At 57.3% G+C, this 22,408-nt stretch overlaps 1 protein-coding gene across 9 annotated transcripts in view; it reads right to left on the bottom strand.

Moving 5' to 3' along the window:
- SPEG (striated muscle enriched protein kinase) overlaps positions 1-19,621 on the bottom strand; it is a 58,752-nt gene extending 39,131 nt beyond the window's left edge. Inside the window, exons 1-8 of one of the 9 annotated variants that reach the window (XM_019977400.2) lie at positions 18,989-19,621; positions 11,242-11,284; positions 10,278-10,312; positions 9,622-9,711; positions 9,203-9,539; positions 5,064-6,364; positions 2,868-3,011; positions 2,305-2,487 (exon numbers count right to left, since the gene is read on the bottom strand). In XM_019977400.2, coding sequence (XP_019832959.2) covers positions 2,305-2,487; positions 2,868-3,011; positions 5,064-6,364; positions 9,203-9,539; positions 9,622-9,711; positions 10,278-10,312; positions 11,242-11,284; positions 18,989-19,376 — 2,521 coding nt within the window. In that variant the 5' untranslated portion in view covers positions 19,377-19,621. Of the gene's footprint in view, positions 1-2,304; positions 2,488-2,867; positions 3,012-5,063; positions 6,365-9,202; positions 9,540-9,621; positions 9,712-10,277; positions 10,313-11,241; positions 11,285-12,284; positions 12,354-18,988 lie in introns of those variants that run through there. The other 8 variants (XM_070772820.1, XM_070772803.1, XM_070772806.1 and 5 more) reach the window with 8 other exon arrangements.
- Between the last annotated feature and the right edge of the window lie 2,787 nt (positions 19,622-22,408).

The following is a 22,408-nucleotide window of genomic DNA, read 5'->3' as shown; positions in this document are numbered from 1 at the left end:
ATCCCCACAGACTCCAGGCCTGGGACCCCCTCCCTTGCCAAATGTCTGTGCCACCCACAGGTTCCGCCCATTCCTGCTGCTCTCTAGGTCCACTGGCCCCCGTCCAGCTGCTCTGGACCAAACAGCGCCTTGTAGGGTAAGAAAATCTGCTTTCTCCACGACAGCCGCGTCTAGACTCACGTGCTTGTCCCTCAAGCCCTGAGGCCGTCCAGCCAGCCTGGCTTATGGGAACTGCTCCGTGGCCACAGTGCCTGGTGCGGCTGACTCATGTGATGAAGCTTTCTGGCCCCCCAGGCTGGAGGAGGCACAGAGATGCTGTGGCGGGCTAAAGACCCAGGGACTGGGAAATACAGAGGGGCTGTGGGCCGCAGGCCTGGGGAGGGCAGGGAAGGAGTCCCCAAGGCACAGGCAGGCTGAAGGAAGAGCAGAAAAGGAAGAGGCAATTTTCTGGGAGCCTCCTGGAAACCCATGCTCCTGTGCTCAACATCACCCCTTAATAATGCTAACAACTAACATTTGTCTACAGCTTTACAGTTCATAAAGCTCGTTCACACATTTGCTTTCATTCGTGAGGATGGTATAATTATCTCTGGTTTACAAACGAGGAAACTAAAGTGCAGGGAGGTTCCATGTGGCGGAACATAGAACTCCCAGTCAAGTGCTGACAGTTGCCTTGCCCCAAGCCTCCTTCCCAACCTTAAAAGGCTTTCAAATGGCCCTGAGCCAGTATTGAGGCAAACTGCCCCCACTACTACCACCACCACGCACATACAACCCTCGGCCAAATCTCAGCCCAAGCCAGGTATTGACCGGAGTCCTGGAGCCAGGCCAGGGCCCCCAAAGAGGAGCGGGGAGCTGAGTCAGAAGCCAGATCCCGGAGGTGATGGAAGGACGGAAGCATGCAGTGGAGGGATGGGTATGATTCAGCGTGGTGGGAGGGGCGAGCAGAAGGAGAATACCTAACTCATGGGCTCCTGGAAGGGGGATGTAAGCTAAGGAAGAGGCAGACCTGCAGGCCTGCAAAGCCAGACAGGTGCAACCCAAAGGACCTAATGCTGGACTGGGACTCAGGCCAGACACTGCCAAGAACTCCCTAATCTCTGATCGTGAAGGTGCTGAGGACCCAGGACCACAGCAAACAGGCTCTGTAATCTTGTCCCCAGCAGCATGGAGTGAAAGTAAAGGACAGAACAAGGCGTACTACTCCCTGTCCAGGCACGCCTAGCCCTTCCCCCTGCCCGCCTAATTCCCAGGCTCCTGCAGGGCTCTGATGTCTCTCAGTCCAGGATCTCACAACACCAAGAGACCGCTTGGCCAGTCTAGGGACCAGGTTCATCTACCCTGCACTGTCTTCTATCCCAGGTCCGCTGACCTAGGTTGATTGCCCAGTGGTAATCTCCTTAATGAACTTCCCTAGTGGCTCAGATGGTAAAGCATCTGCCTACAATGCAGGAGACCCGGGTTCAATCCCTGAGTCAGGAAGATCCCCTGGAGAAGGAAATGGCAACCCTCTCCAGTATCCTTGCCTGGAAAATCCCACAGACGGAGGAGCCTGGTAGGCTACAGCCCATGCTCGACGTTTCCTTTTGAAACACCCCCTACCCTCTCTCACCTCCCCACCCCACCCCACTGCCCAGGGCCAGCACTTTGTCAGCCCAGCAACCTGAATGACTTGAACTGGCAATGCACACCAACACCAGTCCTCAACCTGAAAGAAACCGGGCTCAAATCCATAGGAAGTAGTCCGACACCAAGAAAGGACTTTCATAAAAATAGAAAACGAGGCAGCCTCAGCTATATCCCAAGAGGTACTCTCAGATGCATCTTCTTTCGGGCTCTGGGTTCAACTGAAGGAGCAAGGGAGCAGGGGAAGGTTGTGGCACTTAAAAGTATCTGTTTTTACAAGAGGTGGGAATAGAGGTGACCATTCTAGAGAGAAAATGACCTCAGAAGACTCCTGATGGCTTTTAAACCCTTGAGCAAGGAGATTCTTTATCTCTGAGACTCAAGGATAATTTGCTTTCCCCACAGAACCTGGTTCAGGGAACTGCCATGGAAGGAGGGCGTTTAGAGGATGTCGGAAGACACACTTCAGTGACTTCATGAATTGGCGTCTCTGGCATGTGCCTTGGGAATTTGGTCACTGCCTTGGGGGCAGGGCCATTTAAAATGCTTGCACTAGAGCAGCCAACCCAGGAGAATGGACTAGAATGCACACTGGTTGAGAGCCCAAGCACCAGGCTAGGAGTGGGAAGGGTCACTAGTGGCTCACCCCCGCCAGCCCCAGGGCCCACGGTTCCCTACCAGGTCTCACGGCCAGCGTGGCAGCGCAGCGGGCCTGGCCCAGCTCGTTGGTGGCAGTGGCTGCATAGCTCCCGGCATCGGCGGCCCGGGCCTCCCGGAGCAGCAGGGTGTGCCGCTCGCCTTCTGCCCGGATGAGAAGGCGGCCATCACTGCGCAGCGGGGACCCATCCTTCTGCCAGGACACTGTGGGGAAGCAGCGGGGTGACCAGGTTGTCCTTGCCCACAGGGGCCCACTGGGGCCAATCTCCCCCCACCCCACCCCACACAGGGCCCACAGCACTCCTCTCCCCACCCCAGGGAATCCCGAGGACTGACCCCTCAGTCACAAAAGTCCAGGCCCACCTTCCCCTCTCTCAAGGGACTGTGACCCCACTAACACACACAGACACACACATACACACACGACACAGCAGTCTGGCCAGCCCCATGGAATGGATGATCTCCCCGCCCACTCCCCGTACCCCCTCCCTCCCATTCCCCCCAAGGACTGGGGTGGGAGGCAGGGAAGGGAGACTCTCCCCTCCTTCTCTCAATCTTAGCCTGACCCCAGGCCTAGAGCTCACCTTGGGGCGGGGGGTTGGCGGTAACAATACACTTGAGCAGCACGTCCACCCCTGGGGCCACCACTGCATTTTGCAGGGGGATCTCAAACACAGGGGCCTCCAGAGGCTCTTCTCCAGCAGACACATAGGAGTCATCCGAAGACTCTGCAGGACACATGGGCGAGAGGGTAAGGGGACATGTCCCTGTGGGAATGACTTGGGGGAGAGGGGGCAAACCCAAAGAGAGGGCCTTCTGGAAGGCAAGGGTTGGAGACCAAAGGGTCTCTCTCCTGAAGCTCCTGAGACAGGGAAGAAAGGAAAACAGAAGGGAGTTCTCAAACAGAACAGGGCGGCGGGACTCTATGGTGGTTTGGCTGCTTAATTTCAGCCACAGTTAGGAGGCTGGTTTCTGGAGGACGACAGGGACTGCACTGTGCTTGTCTTTACACAAATCAGTCATCAGTGATCATAGATCAGGCCCTGTGCAAGGTGGTCTGAGGAGGACACAACTTCATAAGCTTCCAAACAGAGAACAAGCCAATAGCAACCCAAGACCTAAGCAATGCTAGTGTGACAGGGCAATGTGTGGTAAACTGTCAAACTAGTGATGCCACTGGATTAAAAAGGGAGCAGCAGGTGCTTCCGGTAGCCATGAGAGGCCTCATGAAGATCAGCTTTGACTGTGTCCATTCACCAAACAGTAACACTGCACTTACTACTTACTCCGTATGGGTACCAGGGACACAATAAGAAATAAGAGGCAGTCCCTGCTTACAGAAGAGACCATACACACACAGGAAGAGAGCTCCTACGCACAAAGAGACCTTAAAACTCCACGGTCGTGACTCTCTCTGGGTATTTTCTAATTCTGACCTTCTATAAGCTAGATAACAGGCTTCCCAGGTGGCGATACTGGTAAAGAATCCGCCTGCCAATGCAGGAGAACTAAAAGACGCCGGTTCAATCCCTGGGTTGGGAAGATTCCCTGGAGAAGAAAATGGCAACCCACTTCAGTATTCTTGCCTGGAAGATCCCATGGACAGAGTAGCCTGGGCAGGCTACAGTCCATGGGGTTGCAAAGAGTTGGACACGACTAAAGTGACTTAACACAACCCATGAGCTAGGTAACGCACAGTGTCTGTAGCCAAAAGAGCCATGAAGATGTTATGCTGTTCTCTAGGTACAAAACCTTGGACAAGTTAGATAATCTCTGTGCCTCAGTTTTATCTGTAAAATGGAGCTGATAAATAACACCCAACATCCTATAAAACTGGCATATAGATTAAAATAAAGTAACACACCCAGTTAACACAACACCTGGAACATGGCTGTGGACACTCAATAACGTGGCTAGTAGAACGATGAATAGGCACCTAGTCATCTCTAAAGATTTTGAGACAGTACTACTAAAATGAAGAATAATGTGATGAAAAAAGCGGGGGAGGAGTGCTAAGTGCACTGAGAGAGACACCAACAGTGTCCTAAGAGCAGGGGGTTGACATATCTGGCCTGGAAAAACAGCAGAGGCAGGAGTGAGCTGAGGATGGCTCCTCAGTCTCGCACCAGAAGTGGCACCAGTTGATGTTCAGTTGAGCAGAGTTAGGGGCAGAGGCATTTGGGGTACTGGCCCCATCCACAGGAGTGGGCGACAACACACTGGTTGGCATGTGATCACAGTCAGCTCAGCCACGCAAGGACTCAAAAGATAGGAGGGATGAGGCTAGAAGGGAGGCTGAGTGAGATCTTAGTAGCCCTGATGGGTCAGGTGATGTATGGGGATGAGAAGATCAGTACTGAGAACTGGCTGGCCCTAAGCTTAACAGTAAGAGGGACATGATCAATTACTTATTGAGATGGCCTTTGGTCTCTTCCCCCACAGACCAGTGGGGGTGTGGAGGGTTTCCCCCCACCATTAGATCCTTGACCCAACAGCCCAGCAGGCCACTGGACCCAAGGGACGTTATAGAAGGCATTGGACATAGGATCTTTGCTCACAGCTCCGCTCCGCCCAGCCTCCATCAAAACATTCTCACACTCTCACCATCGGACAGGTCATATACAAGGGGCCTTCAACAATCCTTCACTCAAACTGGAACCTGGGACCGTGCCTTTCCTCTGAAACCGCACCCTCGCAACTGCCTAGCAGTCTCGCTCCTTCCAGACATGCTCCCACCCAGGTCTCACTCAGCACCTTCTCTACCCTCCCCGAGGCCTTACCGAGCTCAGGCGAGGTGGGCCGCGCCCGGCGACCTCTGCCCTGGCTGCGGGCCCCTCGGCGGTCCCAGGCCCCCCAAGGACCGTCCTCCTCTGGCCCTCTGCGCAGCCTCTTCTCGGCCTCGGGTCCCGCCCTGTTCTTCTCCAAGGTCTGGGACACAGCAGCGCCCTCCTGGCCCGGCGTGGCCCAGGGCAGGAAGCGCACGGCCTGCGGCGGGGGCTCCCGCTTCCGACCCGGGGGAGCTTTCGTCCTGGTCTCGGGGGGCTCAGAGGTGGGGGGCGGCACCGGGCTCCGGCACTCCTGGATGGCTCTGCTCCGGGTCAGCGGGAACTGGTCCCGGCGCCTAACCTCCTGCTGCGGGCCTTCCCCCGGCTCCGTCCTGCCCGCTGGCCCACGGCCCCGGGGCCTCCCTGGCTCATCCCCGGGCTTTTCCGCGACGCTCGCAGGGGGCGGCTGGGCGGCGGCGGGGCTCAAGGCCCGCGGGGTCTTGGGGGTGGAGGGCTGGGAGAAGAGCGGCGGCTCGCCGGGCTCTCGGGGGGACGGGGCGCGCTGCAGCGTGGCGCGCAGGGACTCGTGAGAGCGCACCAGCTCCTCCCGCGACGTGGAGCGGCGGATGCGGCCCAGCTCCTGGGCGAAGCGCAGCTCGAGGTCGGACGCAGGGCTGCGCTGACGCGTGCGCTCGTCCAGCGAGGCCGCCTTCTGTTGGAATAGGCGGCGCCGCTCGGCCACGCTGCCCGCCGGGGACCGCAGCTCCTCCTGCGAGGCCCTGGGCGTGCCCCACGGCCCGCCGCCCTCGGACTTGGGCTGCTCCAGCGAACGGGCCTTGCGCAGGGGCACCCAGGGCCGCAGGGGCGCCGGCGGCGAGTCGCTGCGCTCCAGGCTGCGCCGGCGCTCCTCGAAGAACTGCAGCTTGTCCAGGATGCGGGAGCCAGCGCGCACCAGCCTCGGGGAGCGGCCCAGCGCCGACTGGCGGCCCGAGGCCTCACTCAGGGGCGTCTGGGGCCGGGACTCCGCCGTGCCCGCTAGCGAGGGCCCGGACGACTTGGACTTTTTCCCTCGCTTTTCTTCGGCGGTGGCGTCCTCGGGCGGCACCGGCTCCCGAGAGCGCCGGTGCGGCGGCGTGGGGGTGGCCAGGGGCTGGCCGCCGGCTCCCGGCGGGGGCCGCTTACCCACCCGAGGGGACGGTGGGGGCAGCAGCGCGGATTTGGAGGGGGGCGGCAGGGCTGGGCGACGGGGGGCTTCGCTGGCGGGCTGAGGCTGAAGGTCAGGCTCCTCCTTGTGCAGTCCGCTCTGAGGGACACTGCTGCGGGACCAAGACGAAGAGGGGCAGGAGATTCAGGGGGCCTCCCCTCCCAGACCTTCAGGTCGTGACAGGAATCGGGCGGTGGGCATGCTGGGAAGGCTTGGGGGTGACATCGGCCAGCCCGTCCTCCGCCCCCCCACCCGCCAAGAGGAAGGCACAGCCAGAGCAGGTGCTGGGGAGAGGCTGGCGGCTCTGGCCCCGGAAGATTGGGCTGGTGGCTGGGTCCAGGAACAGACTCAGTCCCAGGGGCTCTGGCCAGCCCCCTCTCCCCAGCCCCAGAAGCTGGGAAACAGCACAAACAGAAACTGAGTGGGGGGGGGGGGGGGGAGGATGAGGCTGAAGACCCAAAAGATGAAGTGGGCAGGGAAGGCGGGAGGGTGGGATGGGGCGGGGCCCTCTCAGGAATTCAGCCTCCCACTCATTCCTGCCCCCAGCTGGCCCCCACAGCCCTGCCCTTCCTCAGCAGGGCATACCCCTTCACTGTGCCCCAGGAAGAACAGGCACACGCCTTCCAGGAGCAATACCCTCATCCCTGGGATTGCCTAACAGCTCCTCAGACCTGTGCCCGCACCAGTGCTGACAGCAGGTGACAGCTGAGGTCCCTGGAGTGGGAGACGAGGGTACCCAGGTTCCCGTGCCTTTGATTAATCTGCCCCCGGTACAAGGCCTCTGACTTTGTCCTGCCCCTGGGAAAGTTACCTTGAGTCCTTGGAAACCACCCCCTGAGAAACACAGAAGCTCCCCAAAGGGGTATGCTCAGGAATAACTCAGCTCCAAAATAACTACTGTGTGGGCCTGAACAGTGGGTGTGGGAGAAGAGGAGGAAGAAAGGAGCTGGGCAGCCCCAGACTGCCCCTCTCACCTCCAGAACTTTGATGCCCAAGAGCTGGGCCTCAGTTTCCCCCATCTGGACTCTTGGGGGCACACCAAACATAGAGATTAGCGAGAAAAGGAATTGGAGATATTAGCATCCTACCTAACACATTAGAGAGAGCTTAATAAAAACTTATGAAATGGCTCATTGAGTACTTATTGTGTGTCAAGCATGTACTGAATGCTTAAAATGCATTGAGTCATTTAATCCTCACAACAATCCTTTGCGACAAGGACTGTTATTATCTCCATTTACAGATGAAGAAAGTGAGGTTTAGAGAGGTGAGGTGCCTTACCAAGGTAACATAGCTAGGAAATAGTTGGTGCTAGATTGAAAGCCCAGTAGTCTGGTTTCTAAGCCCTTATTCCCTCCAATATGTCTGGAATTCTGGGGGCACAGAGACGGGAGAAATAGTATGGTATTGAAAAAAAAAAAAAGTATGGTATTGGCCATAAGCATAAATTCTCCAGCGCCTTAGTGTCAGGCTACCTGGGTCAGCCACCTACACAGCAAACCTCACCTCCAACAGGGTATGGGGTGGGGGTGGGGGGCATGCAATCTAGAGTGCCCTAGGGAGAAAAACCTCAACCAGCCACCTGCAGGGAGGCAGAGTCTACTCTGGGGGAGGGACAGCAGAGTCCCTGAGGAACGGCCTCTGGGAACTGGGTGAGGCAGGGAGAGAAATTGGGGACAGCAGAGGAGATCTCTTGCTGGCAGTTTCAAGCTCCAGGCCAGCCTGTGTACCACAGACATCACTAAGGAAATGGGTTCCTCGGAAGTTGCCATAGCAACTCCAGGCTCCGGCTGGGGCCTGGCAAAGAAAGGCAGGGAAGGAAAAGGCAAGTCCAGGGCATGGGAGCGCCTGGTTAATGCCAGCCAGATAAAGCAAGGGCGCCTCCTCTGCACCTGCCCCCAGACCTCTTCCCTGCCTACCACCAGCCACCTCAGCCATCCACAAAAAAGGCCTCCCCCCACCAGGCCCTTTCTTTCTCCTCCATGGTGGTACCTCCCACACACACACCCATACCCATCACAAATCAGGCCCCCCTCAGCTCCCCAAATGCCCCCTGATAACCTCTCTCATCAGCCACTCCCCTCTTCTACCAAAGCACTCTCTTCTGTATCTGCCAGTCCCACATCTCCAAAACCCAAAACCGGCTCCAACATCTCACTCCAACACCTCCGCTCCTCACCGTAGCCTCCCAGGACCACCTTCAACCCCACCCTGAGGCGTCTCCCACATGGGGTCCTCACATGCCCCCACCTCCATCACTCCGAGCCCTCTGCCTCCAGCCTAGCCCCCCCACCCCCCAATCTCCACCCCACCCTGCCCCAGCCCCCTGCGGCCCACACACTTCACATCCCCCTGCTCTCCCAGGCCCCTGGCCCCAACAACCCCCTGACCACCTCGCTCTCTTCTGTCTCCTGGTTGTGCTCTCGCTCGCTCCCTCCTGCTCTCCCGGGAGCTGCCGTGCAGAAAGGTTCCGTTCCTCCCAGAAAAAGGCCCACATGGGAACAGGAATGTGCAGAGATGAAAAGGCAGCAGCTGCTGAGACAGCAGGCACGGAGGGGGCCCCTGATGGGGGGGGGAGTGGGGATCCTGGGGACAACTGGAGCCTGAATGGGCGAGGCAGGAGAGGGCCCCCGGGAGAGTGGAGATCTTGCGGGAGACAAGGAAGGGAGATAGGGGTCCACGAGACCATGGAGATGGCACAGTGAGCCAGGACAGGTGGGAGCAGGAGCATGTGGGTGGTGATGGAACAGGAGGAGGATGGAGCTGTGTAGGAAGACAGAGTGGGCAGCTGGGGCCAGGAGAGGAAGCAATGGTGGGGGGGTGGAGAAGTGCACAGAGGGATGGATGGTGCAGGGGACATGGGGTGTGGAGGCTAATGGACGGTGAGGGGCAGTGCGGGACGGCATGGTGAGGTGGGACAGTGAAGGGCCCAGGTAAGGCCGTTACTTACACGTGGATCGAGAGCGCCCGTCCTCTGTACAGGCTGAATGCGCTGCCGTACAGGTCACTGGCCACCGAAAGGCTATCCTCTGACCCCCAGCTTGCGCCCACCAGATTAGCTCGAGATGCCCGTACGAGCGGCTCCACCCCCAGGTGCCGTGGCCCGGCCCCGGTTGCCTGTGCTTGCCTTGGGCTGCCCGGGAGGCGGCGGGTGCCAGCCCTGCTGCCCGCTTCCTGCTCCAGGACCGTCTGCCCGCTGCCCCACCAGCTCACTTGCTCCTCTGAGGTGCCTGTCACGGAGGTCGGGGGCGTGTCCAGGGAGGTGCCCACCAGGGTATCAGAGCCCCCTAGAGAGAGGAACACAGTGAAGCCAGGCACCTTTGGAGGGAAGGCCACCTGCTGGCTCTGTGTGCACCCCAGAGAGCTCACCCGTGGGGGTGCTGAAGGCCCCATCATCCCGAAGCTCCAGGCGCTGGGTCCCCTGCCCGTCGCTGATGTCATCCTCGCCTGTCTCCGAGTCTGGAGGAGAAAGGGTCTGTGTGGGCAGGGCTCTCCCTCCCCCTGACTCCGACTCTTCCCTCCTGCCTCCCCCGCAGCAGGCTCCACATCGCCATCAGGACTTCCATCATCTATCCTTTCTCGCCTTAGCTCCCCACATCCCGCTGCCCATCCTGGGAGCCTCGGGGTCACCCCTCCCATGCCGGTCCTCTGGCTCCTCACCCCTGCCTCCGTGGTAGTGCCCTCAAAGCTACCTGCAGTCCCCCCACCCAGCCACTTGATGGACTGCAGGGCTGTAGCCCCTCCCCCTCCTCTCCGCCAGTGATAACTTAAGTTCCCACACAGCCCCCCAAATAACAAGATCCTACGTTTCAAGGCTCTAAAGTCTGGGTTCCGGTACCCAGGAACAAAGGGGAGTCACCTCAGAGTCGTACTGTCAGGGCACTCGACCAACCGCAGGGCCAGCCTGTCCTCCACCCCAAACCAGCCGGAACACATCAGGGTGCAGCTGAGGCAGGGTGAGGAGAGGCCGGGGTTGGGCAGGGAAGCAGGGGAGTGGAGGGCCAGGGCAGGAGCCAGTTTCCTACCGTAACTTTGCTTTCTGCAGGAGCGGAAAACTTCGCTTCCATAGGAGCAGCAGGAGAGAGACATGGACAGACTGTTATCAGAGCGTTTGTGGGGTAGGGCATGATGGACAGGCAGGACAGAGGGGCCATCAGGGTACCTGGTGCCCAAAGATGCCTTGTGGGGATGGGAGTTGGGGGAGGGAGACACCTGGGATGAGCAAAGCACCTCTCATTCGCTGACTGCCTGCCGGCCCCAGTGGGCCCAGCACTGGGGAGCCAGTGTGCTTTGGGAGATTCTTCCAATGACCCCAGTGATTCTGCACCTTTGCACTTTCACTGGTGCTCCCACTGGCCACACACACACACACACATACGTACACACACATACACCCACTTGTACTCAGCCCAGCCACAGACCCAGGCCCCCCATTAGGGGTCAGGCCCACCTTCTGGTACAATATCTGCATTGTGCTTTGACCTCTCAAAAGAACCTCTCCATCTGTTTGGCATCATGACGTGACCTGCACCCTCTTCCCAAACCCTCTCTGCTACTGCTGAATGGTCCTCAAAAATGTGGTCAGGCTAGGAGCAAAGTTTCTTGGGCATGTTTCTTTTAACTTTCTCAGATTCTATCAGGTTCTGTGCCTCAGTTTCTCCCTGAATGCCATGACAAGCAGGAGCCACGTGCTGGTTGTAGAAGCATGGCACTTAACTCATCCCCACCTGGCCCACAGATGAAGAATAATAAGTCCGGGACCCATGAGGGGGTGTGCCAGCTAACCCCCACCCCTATTGCTAGGTCCTTTCTCAGCTGCAAGGGGCTTTCTTGGGTGGGTGGGTAGGTGGTTAAGCAGTTAGGTGGGTGGGGGAATATGGGGGTTCTGTATCTCATGGGCCGTCTTCAGGCCTGGGTGCCTCATGAAGGGACATGGACCAAGAGGAGGAGTGTGCACGGGCTAGAGCAGGCAGCTCACGGTCCACGCACCATGGGTGAGTCGGCCAAAGGCCCGGCGGGAGTGGCCGGTTTTCTGAAAGAGAAAAGCCAGAATGAGGAGTTGAGGGGAAGGCTCGCTCCTGATGCTCCGACCTCCCTATACCTCTCGTCCAAAGCTCTGTATCAATCAGAAACTCGGCCCAGGGGCCACTGGGGGCAGAGCAAGCGGAAGGGACCCCGGCAGCTAGCTTCCCCTAAAGGGAATAAATATCTCCAGTTTTCCTTGCTTGTCAGCCCTCCCCCTGGAGCTCCCGCGAGGCTCTGGGGAGGAGCTGGGGAGGAAGAAGGGTGGACTAAGGGTCAAACGCTGGTCAGAGGACTGGGGACCTGAGCGACACTCTCAGAGATAGGCTGACTGATGTGAAGGAAGAAATTTGGTGGGGGTGGGGGGCATGCTTGGATGACTGGGAGATGGAAGGACAAGGACACAGATTCCTTATGGGGGCGGGGGGGGGTGGAGGGGGAGAACAGACACCCCTGAGATAGGTGTCAAGAGGGCAGGAGGGTGATGCGGGGGCAGAGGGCAAGGTCCTCCAAAGGACGGGAGCCTCAGGAAAGCAAGAAGGAGGCCCGGGTCCACGGAGGACAGGGCAGGGCTAGTGGAATGCACTGAGCTCAGCGCGGATCCCTGCGCCGTTGCTTCCAGGAGCCCCGGAAGATGGAAGGCACCGGAGTAGGGGGCTGGGGAGAGCCAGCCAGGGGCACGGAGGGGTTGGACAGAGGCAAGAGGTGGTACAGAAGCCCGTGGGCGCTCCACGCCGAGGGTGGCTGCGGGGGCCTCCCCGGGGGTCGCGGCGATCGCGGGTGCTGGGGGTTGGGGCGGCGGGGGCTCTGCCCTTGGGCGCGGGGAGGGGCCTGACGTAGGCCAGGGAGCCCCCTGGAGCGCGCCCTGCCCGCCGCCTCGGCCGCCGGGGTGGGGCAGGCTCGGCTCCGGCGCCCCCTCCCCCGGGCCCCGCCGCGGCGACCCGCCCTCCCTCCGGGGCGCCCAGCCCTTCCTGCCCCCTCCCGGCGCCGCCCGCCCCCGGAGCCCTCACCTGGAAACGCTTCTTCACCCACAGCTTCTTCATGGCGGGGGAGGGGGCCGGGCCGGCGGCCGGGCGAGGAGGGGACGGGCGGGGGCGGGGCGGAGTCGGAGGCGGGGCCGGGGGCGAGGCGGGGAGCTGGCGGGGGCCGGCGCCGGTGGCGGAAGGAGCCTCGGGGCCGCCGGAGCCCGGGCGTGGGGAAGACGGCGGCGGCGGCGGCGGCGGCCGGAGCCCGCCCTTCCCCCGCCAGCCCGCACCCCCCTAGGAGCCCCTTCCCTCGCCGGCTGCCCTGCGTCCCCGGGGGCGGCGATCACCTGCCTCGCGGCTCCCCGACCCCGCATCGGCCTCCTGGGTCCTGGGCACATGGGGAAACTGAGGCACAGAAAAGGGTGCAGTGGCCCCTAGGAGAGTTCGGGCCACTAGCTCATTGGCTGCCCAGCGCGGCGTCCACACCGCACCCCCCCCGCCTCCCGCGGGGCCGCTCCAGAAGGTCAGCCGCATCTCCACTGGCTCACTCCACAAACATGCGCGCGCGTCCGCCTTGCCAGGCAGTACCCGACACATCGCAGGGCCGCGGCGCCGGGCGGGGGCGCCCGGAGCATACACAGGGCACGGGTCCTCCTAGTGACCTGGACCCAGAACGCGAACCCCTTCAGGCTGCTAAGGAAGGTCAGAGAAGGCCCTCAAGTTCCCTGATTGTAGGTCCTCTGTCCCTGCACCCTGGCATACACACACACACACACACACACACACACACACACGAGCTAAGATGCCCAGAGATTTTCCTGTTATTCACAAATATAACCCAATTTCTCATTCATGGGTGAGCACACATCAAATTTTCTTTATCCTTCTGGCATTTGGCACCATGAATGTTTTGCTTGCACAAAATGCTACCCCTCCCCCCCACACACAATCATTATAACTAAGTTTCCTAAACATTTATTAAGTGCCAGGCACTTTATCAGGGCTTCCCTGGTGGCTCAGATGGTAAAGAATCTGCCTGCGATGCAGGAGAATTGGGTTCGATCCCTGGGTCAGAAGATACCCTGGAGAAGGGATTAGCAACCCACTTCAGTATTCTTGCCTGGTAAACCCCGTGGACAGAGGAGCCTGGAAGGCTACAGTCCGTGGGGTTGCAAAGAGTCAGACATGACTGAGCAACTTCAGGCACTTTATAATCGTTACCTCACTGACAACAACCCTGTGAGTTTGAAACTCTTAAGAACATGTAACTGACTCCATTTAATCAACAAGTGACTAAGGCTCAGACAAGTCCTATCACTTAGCCAAAGCCACACAGGTTCTGTGCCTCCACGATTGCCCAGATCCGAATTCCCACCCCAGTCCACACAAGTAGTGCCAATCCTGGTTGCTGAGATGTGACTACAAAGTCATTATCATTAACACTGGCAGCATGCCTAGCACATACGGAGCAACGGCCTAGGCACTTGATACGAATAAACTCAATCTGTACACAGAGGCACAGAGAGGTTACTTGCCCAAGGTCACAGAGCCTGTAGTTGGGATCCCGGGATTCTCACCCAGGCACCATGACTGAGTCACTGAGCATCATGCCATAAAACCTCATATGCTGATTGGTTAGGAGGACCCCTAACTTTTTTTCTTTAAAGCATGGGTCCAAAATAAATACTGAGCCAACTGATGAGTTTTGTTCAGCCTGTACAATATTTTAAGTGGGGCAAGCCTGCTCAAATTCAACTGCTGACAAGACCACCTCTCTCCTTTTCAGTTTCTACTTGGCTCCTGAAGTTGTTTGAGTTGTATGGCTCTTTATTTGAAAGTTTTAGGTCATGTCTTATACGTTCTGAGTGCCTGCAGGTGGTCCTGTTACCCAGACCCCCAGAAGCAGAGGTTGCACCTACAGACACACACACAGGACATGCAGTGAGAGGGGGACACGTGTATGTCTTTATCAATTCCAGCCGGAGGACTCGGGACACACATAGGCGATTTCCCTGCCCACCCCCAAACACACCCACTCACAGATGTGGGAGCTGAGTGAGGAGAGGGGGTAACTTGAGCCCCTGTTCCCCAGGAGAATCCGAGGGGCTGGCACATTCCGTAGCAAAAATAACCAATGGGCAGCAGGCGTGAGTGACGGGACAGCTGGGCCGAAGAGGGGCCCATGAGACTCTGTTCCTGCTCTGGGCTTGCACCGCTCACCCACACAGGCCAGCCTGGAGCATACTTTCAGGGTGGGCCTCCCCGAGCTGGCCCCTAAACGCCCCATTTTCTTCCAAGGCTGGGCAGCTGGGCCACCCTGCCATTTCTCCAAACCAGACTTCCAACTTCTGCCCCGCTTGCAGGTCCCCTTAACCAGAGAAAAGCCACGCCTCATCTCTCACAAAGAGCCTCCATTGAGCCAGATACCCACACCCCACTCTTCCCTGCCTTGTTCTAGTCTTCTCCCTTCCTTCCTCCTGCTCACCCTGCTCTGATTTTCTGACATACTATATAATTTTCATATAGTTACGATTTTTGCATGCATAATGTGTTCCCTCCCTGGAATGTCATCTCTAAGAGGACAGGGATTTTGGTCTTTCCCCCTCCCCTGACTTATAAATCTCAAGCACCTAGCACAGTGACGGGCACTCGGTGGGCACTCCATACACGTGGCACATGGGTGGGGGCACAGAGCTGCTGGTAGTGAGGATGGGGGTGGGGGGATGGGGACTATGAGTCTTGCTGGAGCAGGTCATTCTCCAGCCTTCCTCCCATCTCTGTTCTGACCCAGACCCTTTTCTAGAAACTGGAGACGTGACCATCTTGTTTCCACCCAGGATCTTCCTGGGAGGGCTACCCTCACTTTAGGAAAGTTCTCTTGTGTGGGCTTTGGCTGACTTTACAGCCTCTCTATTCTCTTTTTTCCCTTCCAGGGCTCCTCACTGCTCCTGATCTGGCCCCTCCTCCTCTCCCTAATTAGGACTTAGCATGAATGGAGGGGCCACTCTCCATACCCATTCCCAACTCCATGCTGGCTTCCTCCTAGCTTTTCTTCCACACTGTCCACATTCTAGGTGAAAAAGATGATCCTGCACCATCTAGCTGCAGGCAGCTCCTGCTGGAGTCCCCAACCTTTCTCTTGCTAAATGCCTCCTTCTCTCTAATCTCTCCTCTCCATGCCTTCAAGTCCCCTGCGTGGTTTACTACCATCTGTTGACTTTGGCCCTTCTGATTGGCACCAGGGTCCCCCAGGCCCTGGCTATGAGACTTCTGACTGCCAAACACGGTGAGCATTGTCAGCTTGCGCCTTCCCTTGGCTGTGCTCTCTCCTCCTTAACCCCCACCCTTCAGTATAGGCCTCCCTCTCCAGTCACACATGCCCCAAGCTTTGAGGGTGGCACTTGCCCTGATTACTTGACTGGCACATAGCTTCTCAGCCCATCCAAATGGGAGCCTGATGTTTTGACAGAGAAGAATGCCTGCCTATTTTGGAGACAGCAGAGGCTAGGGAGAGAGTGGAGATGCTGGCAGAAGGGTACTTGGGGATACTGACAAGAGGGATAGTTACAATGCTAGATCCTGGCCTCAGTCTCCCCACGCTTCTCTTTCTGAGGACAGGCACTGTGGACCTAGACTCAGATCTGGGTCTGCCACCTCACTCACCAGGTGACATTGGGTAAATTCCCTCTTTGAACCTCAGTTTTCTTCTATGTATAATGGTCATAACAGTAACCTGGAACTTAGAAGACTAAATACTGAAATGAGATAGGGTGCTTTACACATGTTAAATACTCTACAAGTATCCTGCATCTCTGCCATCGTCACTATTCCTAGTCTTTCCTCATTTCTATACCCCCAAATCCCACCCTCCTATTTCGCATCCTTCAAATTCTCCAGCCTGCAGCCCTCTTGTCTTCTCAAGGCCCCAGCTTCCCCAACCATGCCAATATCCCTCTATCCCTGAGCTAACATCTTGGGCTTCAGAAGTGCCAGGAACCTTAGCATCACCCCGTCTTGCCGAGCCAGACGGCAATCCCAGCCAGGAAACTGCCTGCTTCTCTCTGCAGCCAGATCCTGGCTGGACTTCCTCGAGAACCCTGAAGTCCTCCTGCTATTGATCCCAACCAAGAAAGTTTTCCATGAGGAAGTCTGAGCAATGCTGAGCTGCTTGCCCAACTGACCTTGATGGAGACCTCTCACTGGGCAGGGATTGGTGGAGGGTGGGCAGTAGGAAGAGGAGGAAGCCAGACTCAGCCAACATCACCAAAGCAAAGCCCCTCCCTCACCAATCAGGTGGGAGGGGCATAGTAGTCAAGCATGTGGTTTTTGGCAGTGGGACAGACCCAGGCTTCCATTCCTGCCTTGCCACCTCCTATCAGTACAACCAAGGTGCTTCATTTAATCCCTCTGGGCCTCAGGTTCCCTAGGGTTGCTGTGGGACTTAAATGATATATCAAAGGGTACGATAGCATATTGCCTGCCACACAGCAGCATAGTGGCTATTCATACTATTAAAAATTGCTACTAAGACTTATTACCAATGAATCATAATTGCAAAGCTGCTACTGGGGCAAAGCTTCTACCAGTATGAAAAAGTTCTCAGATGTGACTTGCTGCAGCCCCTCTTCTTGTTTTGACATGAGTGGCAAAAGGTCTCCAATCTAGTCCCCGAGCACCCAGGATCCTTTCCTCACCCCAGCCTTTCAAACATGCTGTTCCATTAGAGAGCCTGCAGACGGGCCTCTGGCCTCCGGGCCTCTGGCTAGGTTTGCCCAGCCAGGGCTTAGCTCTGCTGACCCTGCCACCTGGATTCCAGAGGGGCTGGGAGGCTCTAGCATCCTGTCACCCTTCCCACTCTGGGGGACCAGGGCAGGCAAGGAGGTTCTCATCTTCAGAAAGGTCCTCCGTACAACAGACAGCTCCTTCTCCCTTTTCTCTCTCCTCCCTCCAGAACTTAAGAGGTAAAAAGGCCCCAAGAGCCCAAACTCAGAGGACTGGGTTCTGAGATCTGGGATGGGCATAACTAGCTGTTTGTCTTTAAGCAGACAGCTAGTCGTGGCCTCCCCCTCTGCTCTGGACCACAGCATCCTCACCCTTAAAGCTGCAGCCTGTGGACCTGCAGTTCTCTGTGGTCCTTTCTGACTCTAAACAAACATAATGACACCAGGATCCTTCTCAGCACTTCTTCTCTGTCCCGTATCTCTCTCCTCCAAGTTGTGTTCTCATCAACCTATCAATTGTGCCTTTATTTATGTTCTGTTTTCAGTCCCCTTTGCCCCTGAACAAAGGCCCCCAAGGAGTCCCATCGTCTCCCAGCTTAGAGTTCTGCCAGGACGAGCCCCAGCCCCTGACCCCAGAGCAGGTACGAGGAAAGCCTGTACCTGGCCAGGTGTGAAGCCAACCAAGACAAGCCAGCCTCGGCCCTCTCGGTCATTGAAGAGGAAGGTGGGCAAGGCAGAGCTAGGGAGAGAGTGGAGATGCTGGCAGAGGGAGGCCGAGCCTCTTTTCCAGCTTCCGACAGCTGCACCCTGCAGCCTTCTTTACCCTCCAGCTGCTGAGTTCCTTCAGGATGCTGGAGCTGTGCAGCTCGCTATACCCAGGGAGCACGGTATGCCTCCTCCTCAGCCCCTCAGCATGTCCCCCTATGTGACACTACCCAGCCGGAGTGAGAATTCCCTCTTGAACCAGGACAAACTCATGATCTTCAAGCTCTTTGCCATCTCCCCCAATTGCAGCTTTCTTCCTCAGAATTCTATTGCTTAAGACTCAATCTGCTGAGATTCTGTCTTCAGCCTAGAGAAGAACTGGTTTAGGGGCTGAGGAAGTCAAAAAGGAAGCCGAAAACACTGACCCAAGGAAATTCGGCCCTGGCCTGCACCCACACCAGCCCCAGCAGGACCCTGAGCACAGGGCTCAGTCTTATGCCCCTTCCCTTCCACCTAGGACAATCACCCACCCCTTCACACACACAGGCAGGGCCATGCCCCCTTCCATGCCCTCTGAACCTGGGGGAGACATGGCCCATGCACTTCCCATACCAATTCCACAAGCCCCTCATCTGCTGGCACCACCAGACGCCTGCACTGCCCGCCCATGCACATGCACACGGCGGGCTTGCGTGTGGATTCTCAGGCACTCCCCTCCATATGTGCTGGGAACCCTCAACCCAGGCTCTGCCTCCTGCTGCTCTGCACCCTGTCCTGCTGCTCTGCACCCTATCCGTACTTGTCCACCCACTGGCCCCTTCCAACCTGCCTAGTGCTGACCACACAAACCTGGCCTGGCAATGGACTATGAGGAGTTCTGACCCATCCCCTCAACACCACAGCCAGATCAGGGGAGCCCGCCTCCTCCTTCAGACATGCAGGCATGTCTGAAGAGGTGGATTCCGAATCTAAATTATCAGAGCCGGTGAAAACAGTTTCCCCAGGAGGCCCCTCTCTACAGGGAAACTAGGAGAGTTCCCACTATGCAATGCTCAGAGAGGCCTGAGTGGGGCTCAGGCTTGGCTTACCAAACGCTGACCCTTAACCTCTGACCTTCCTGTGGGGAGCCTCTCTATCTTCACACCCGCTTTCCCTGCACTTTCCTCTTGACGGGCACTCCTGGGTCAGCACATCTGAGAAGCCAGAGCACCCGGAAAAAGGCTGGATGAACAGATGCCTCCCCCGAGCCAGCGGCGGCCCGGGTAACCTTCTCTACCTGTGAGCACCCCCCTCCCCCCGGCTTGGCCCCCACCTCCCCATTACCTCCGACCTCCAGCACGGTGAGAACCGCCTCGCAGGAGGCCTGGCCCAGCTCGTTCTGGGCCCTGCAGCTGTACACGCCGGCATCCCGCGGCCCGCAGCTTCGCAGCCACAGGCAGCTGGGCTCAGGGGCCGGCGGGGGCAAGCGCTGCCCATCCCGGAACCAGCTGAGGCTGGGCTGGGGCGTCCCGCTCACCACCACCCGCAGCCGCACGTCGCTGCCCGCAGACACCGCCGCGTCCTTCAGGGGCCGTAGGAAGACCGGCGCCCCGGCCACCGCGGCCGCCGCCCCTCCGCCGGCCCCCACTTTGGCCCTCTTCGGGGGCACCCCGGGGCTGGGGGGTGCCCTCGTGCCCGCGTCCTCGCCTCGCGTGCCCCGGGCTTTCTGCATGGCCTCTGCGAGTTGAGCTGGGGAGACGCCGGAACTGGACGGCCACGGGGGCACCCGGGGGATGTTGCCCTGGGAGATGAGTCCTGGGGGGCCGGCGCCCTGCCTTCCTGCCGCCCGCCCGCCTTCGGCCTGTGCTACACAGAAGGTCACCGGGGCGGCCGCGGTTGCGCCTCGGGGGCTATTTTTAGGCCCCCCGGCTCGGGTTGCGAGGGAGCAGTGCAGGAAGGGGGCAGCAGAGGAGGGGACTTGGACTCTACTCTGCTTCTTCTCCCCCCTTTAGGAGTCCCCGTCGCCCCCCTCCCTTGGCTTATATGGGTCCCTGAGGCCTTTTCCAAGCCCCCTACCCTGCGGTGTGCCCCGCCCCCCAGCCACCCACTCATGGAGTCGGATTACCCTTGGGCTAAATCCCATTTCCCTTCCTCCCTCCTCCTGGGTCTCTGATTCCCAGCCTCAAGCGGCTGGGGGAGAGAGAGAGAGACGGTCCCGGGTGAGACCTCTGAGAGGCAGATGGGCAAGCAGGCCCAAGTGGAGGTGAGCAGAGGCTGGGGAGGAGGGACCAGTGGCTTCCCCCAGCCTCCATGACAGCCGTGGTGAACAGTAAGACCTGGAGCAGGGAGTCAGGTGGACCGCCCAGCTAGTCCCTGCCCTTACTTGCTGGATGACATCAAACATCTCTCAACCTCCACATCCTCATTTGTAAGAACTGAGTCGTTGTACAGAGTTGCAACAAGCAGAGAAGAGTGGGAAGGAGGTTCCAGGCAGAGGGAACAGCCTGACCAAAATCAGAGCATGATGAAAGGAGATGATGTGTGCTAAGAATGAGAGGAGTCTGGGGAATTCCCTGGCTGTCCAGTGGTTAGAACTCCACACTTTGATTGCCAAGCGCACAGGGTTTGAGCTCTGGTAGGGGAAGGAAGATCTCACAAGCCACCCAGCAAGCCAAAAGGAGAATCAGAGGAGTCTGCAAGGATTGAACCCCAGTGGGCGAGGTGAGAGGTGGGTCCTGACAGGAGACCCTTTGCTCCCTAAGGTCTCTATCCTGATGGCCCTGGGGTGGGGGTGGGGGATGCAGGTAGGGCACTGCAGGGCATTAAGCAGTAGGATAATATGGTCAGAGCTGATTTTTAGAAGGATCCCTCTGGCAGCCACAGTGGGGAGGGTGGATTTGAGATGGGAGGCTTGGAAGCCAGTTAGAACCTGTGGTTCTTAAAGTATTGTGTACTGTGCTAGGTCGCTTCCATCGTGTCTGACTCTTTGCGACCCCATGGCCTGCCAGGCTCCCCTGTCCATGGGCCTCTGTTAAAAGCACAGCTTTCCGAGCTCCACTCCCAGAGGTGCATGTAAAGTATGGGGCCCTGGGAGGGCCCCGGAATTGGCCCAGTTACTCTGATGCACCTGAGAACTGTACTTTGAGAAATGTCAAGCGAGGACATTATTGCTTTTAAAAGTCTAAGTGAGAGTTTTATGATGAGACGATCTGTGTCTTGACTCTGGTGGTAGTCGTGTGAATCTACACATGTAATAAAATTTCATAGAACCAAATATCTGCACACACACACACACACTAATGAGAGCACAAACTGATAAAATCTGAAGAAGATGGTGGACTGTATCAATGTCAGTTTCCTGGCTGTGATACTGTACTAGAGTTATCTAAGATGTTACCATTCGAGGAAACCAGGTGACTGATACACAGGATCTCTCTGTACTGTTTCTTATAACTGCAAGTGAACCTACAATGATCTCAAAATAAAAAGCTTAAAAAAAGTTTAGGTGAGAGAGCCAGACCTGACTTTGAGCCCTGAGGGATGGGCTTGGGAAAAGCAGGGAGGAGCTGGGAGTCATTAGAGGGAGAAAGTTACCCTTTCCCCTCCCTGCCAACCCTCCCCACCCCCACTGTCATTCTGGCAGGCTAAGTGTGCTTGTGTCTGTGTGTACACGGAGAGGGCAGAGAAGAAACCGTGTAAACACTGGATCATATCTACAGGGACGAGAGCCTTGAGGAATGAAATCTTTGGCTTTAGTTTACGTACATTAACGCTTACTTTTCGTGATGTGCAGTTCTGCTGGTTTTGACAAATGCGGACGACTGTGCACCTGGTTCCCCAGGACCGTACAGAACAGTCTCATCACCCTAAAGATGGGCCTGAGCATCTCCTTCATAGTCAACCATGCCCTCTCCACCAACTCAGGCTACCACAGATGTTGAATTCTCAAACGTAAATTGAATTCTATAAAGTAAAAATGGGGAGCGGGGGAAGACATTGTAAGCACATGGAACACCAAGACTAAAAGAAAGATTTGAGACTATTTTTAAAAAACCAATAACCCCAAACTTCCTAGCATTATACCTCAACAGTTTGCATGGACTGTGGTAGGTGGTCGGCTGGTTGGTTGAATAAATTAACTCTGTGATCTTGATCAAGTTATTTAACATCCCTAAGCCTCAGTTTCCTCAATTATAAATTGGGAGTAGCCCAACTCAGGGTTTATTCATTCATTCAACAAACATTTTTTAGTTCCTCCTGTGTGCCCGGCACTGTGCTGGCCTCTAGAGAAATAGCAGGGAACAAAACAGACAAAGGAGACTTCCCTGGTGGTCCAGTCACTGGGAATCCGCCTGCCAATGCAGGGTACATGGGTTTGATCCCTAGTCCAGGAAGATTTCCATTTGCCAAAGGGCAGCTAATCCCATGCCACAACTACCAGAGCCTGTGCTCTCGAGCCCGTGTTCCGCAACAAGGGAAGCCGCCACAAGGAAAAGCCCATGTACCGCAGCTAGAGAGTAACCCCAAAGACTGCACACAGCAACAAAGACCCAGCACAGCCAAAAATAAATAAATTTTAAAAAAAGAAACAGACAAGGGTTCCTACCCCCGTGTTGCTTATATTCAAGGAAGGAGACAACTATAGGGAAACAAATTATAAAGATCAGTAGAAGATAAGTATTCTGGGGCAATGAAGCAGGGTAAGAGAGATGGGAGGGGGTACTTCCCAGGTGGCGCTAGTGTGGTAAAGGATCCACCTGCCAA

Source organism: Bos indicus, chromosome 2 (assembly GCF_029378745.1).
Source record: "Bos indicus isolate NIAB-ARS_2022 breed Sahiwal x Tharparkar chromosome 2, NIAB-ARS_B.indTharparkar_mat_pri_1.0, whole genome shotgun sequence".
Lineage (NCBI taxonomy): Eukaryota > Metazoa > Chordata > Mammalia > Artiodactyla > Bovidae > Bos > Bos indicus.
This window is presented reverse-complemented; position numbering and strand designations above follow the sequence as displayed.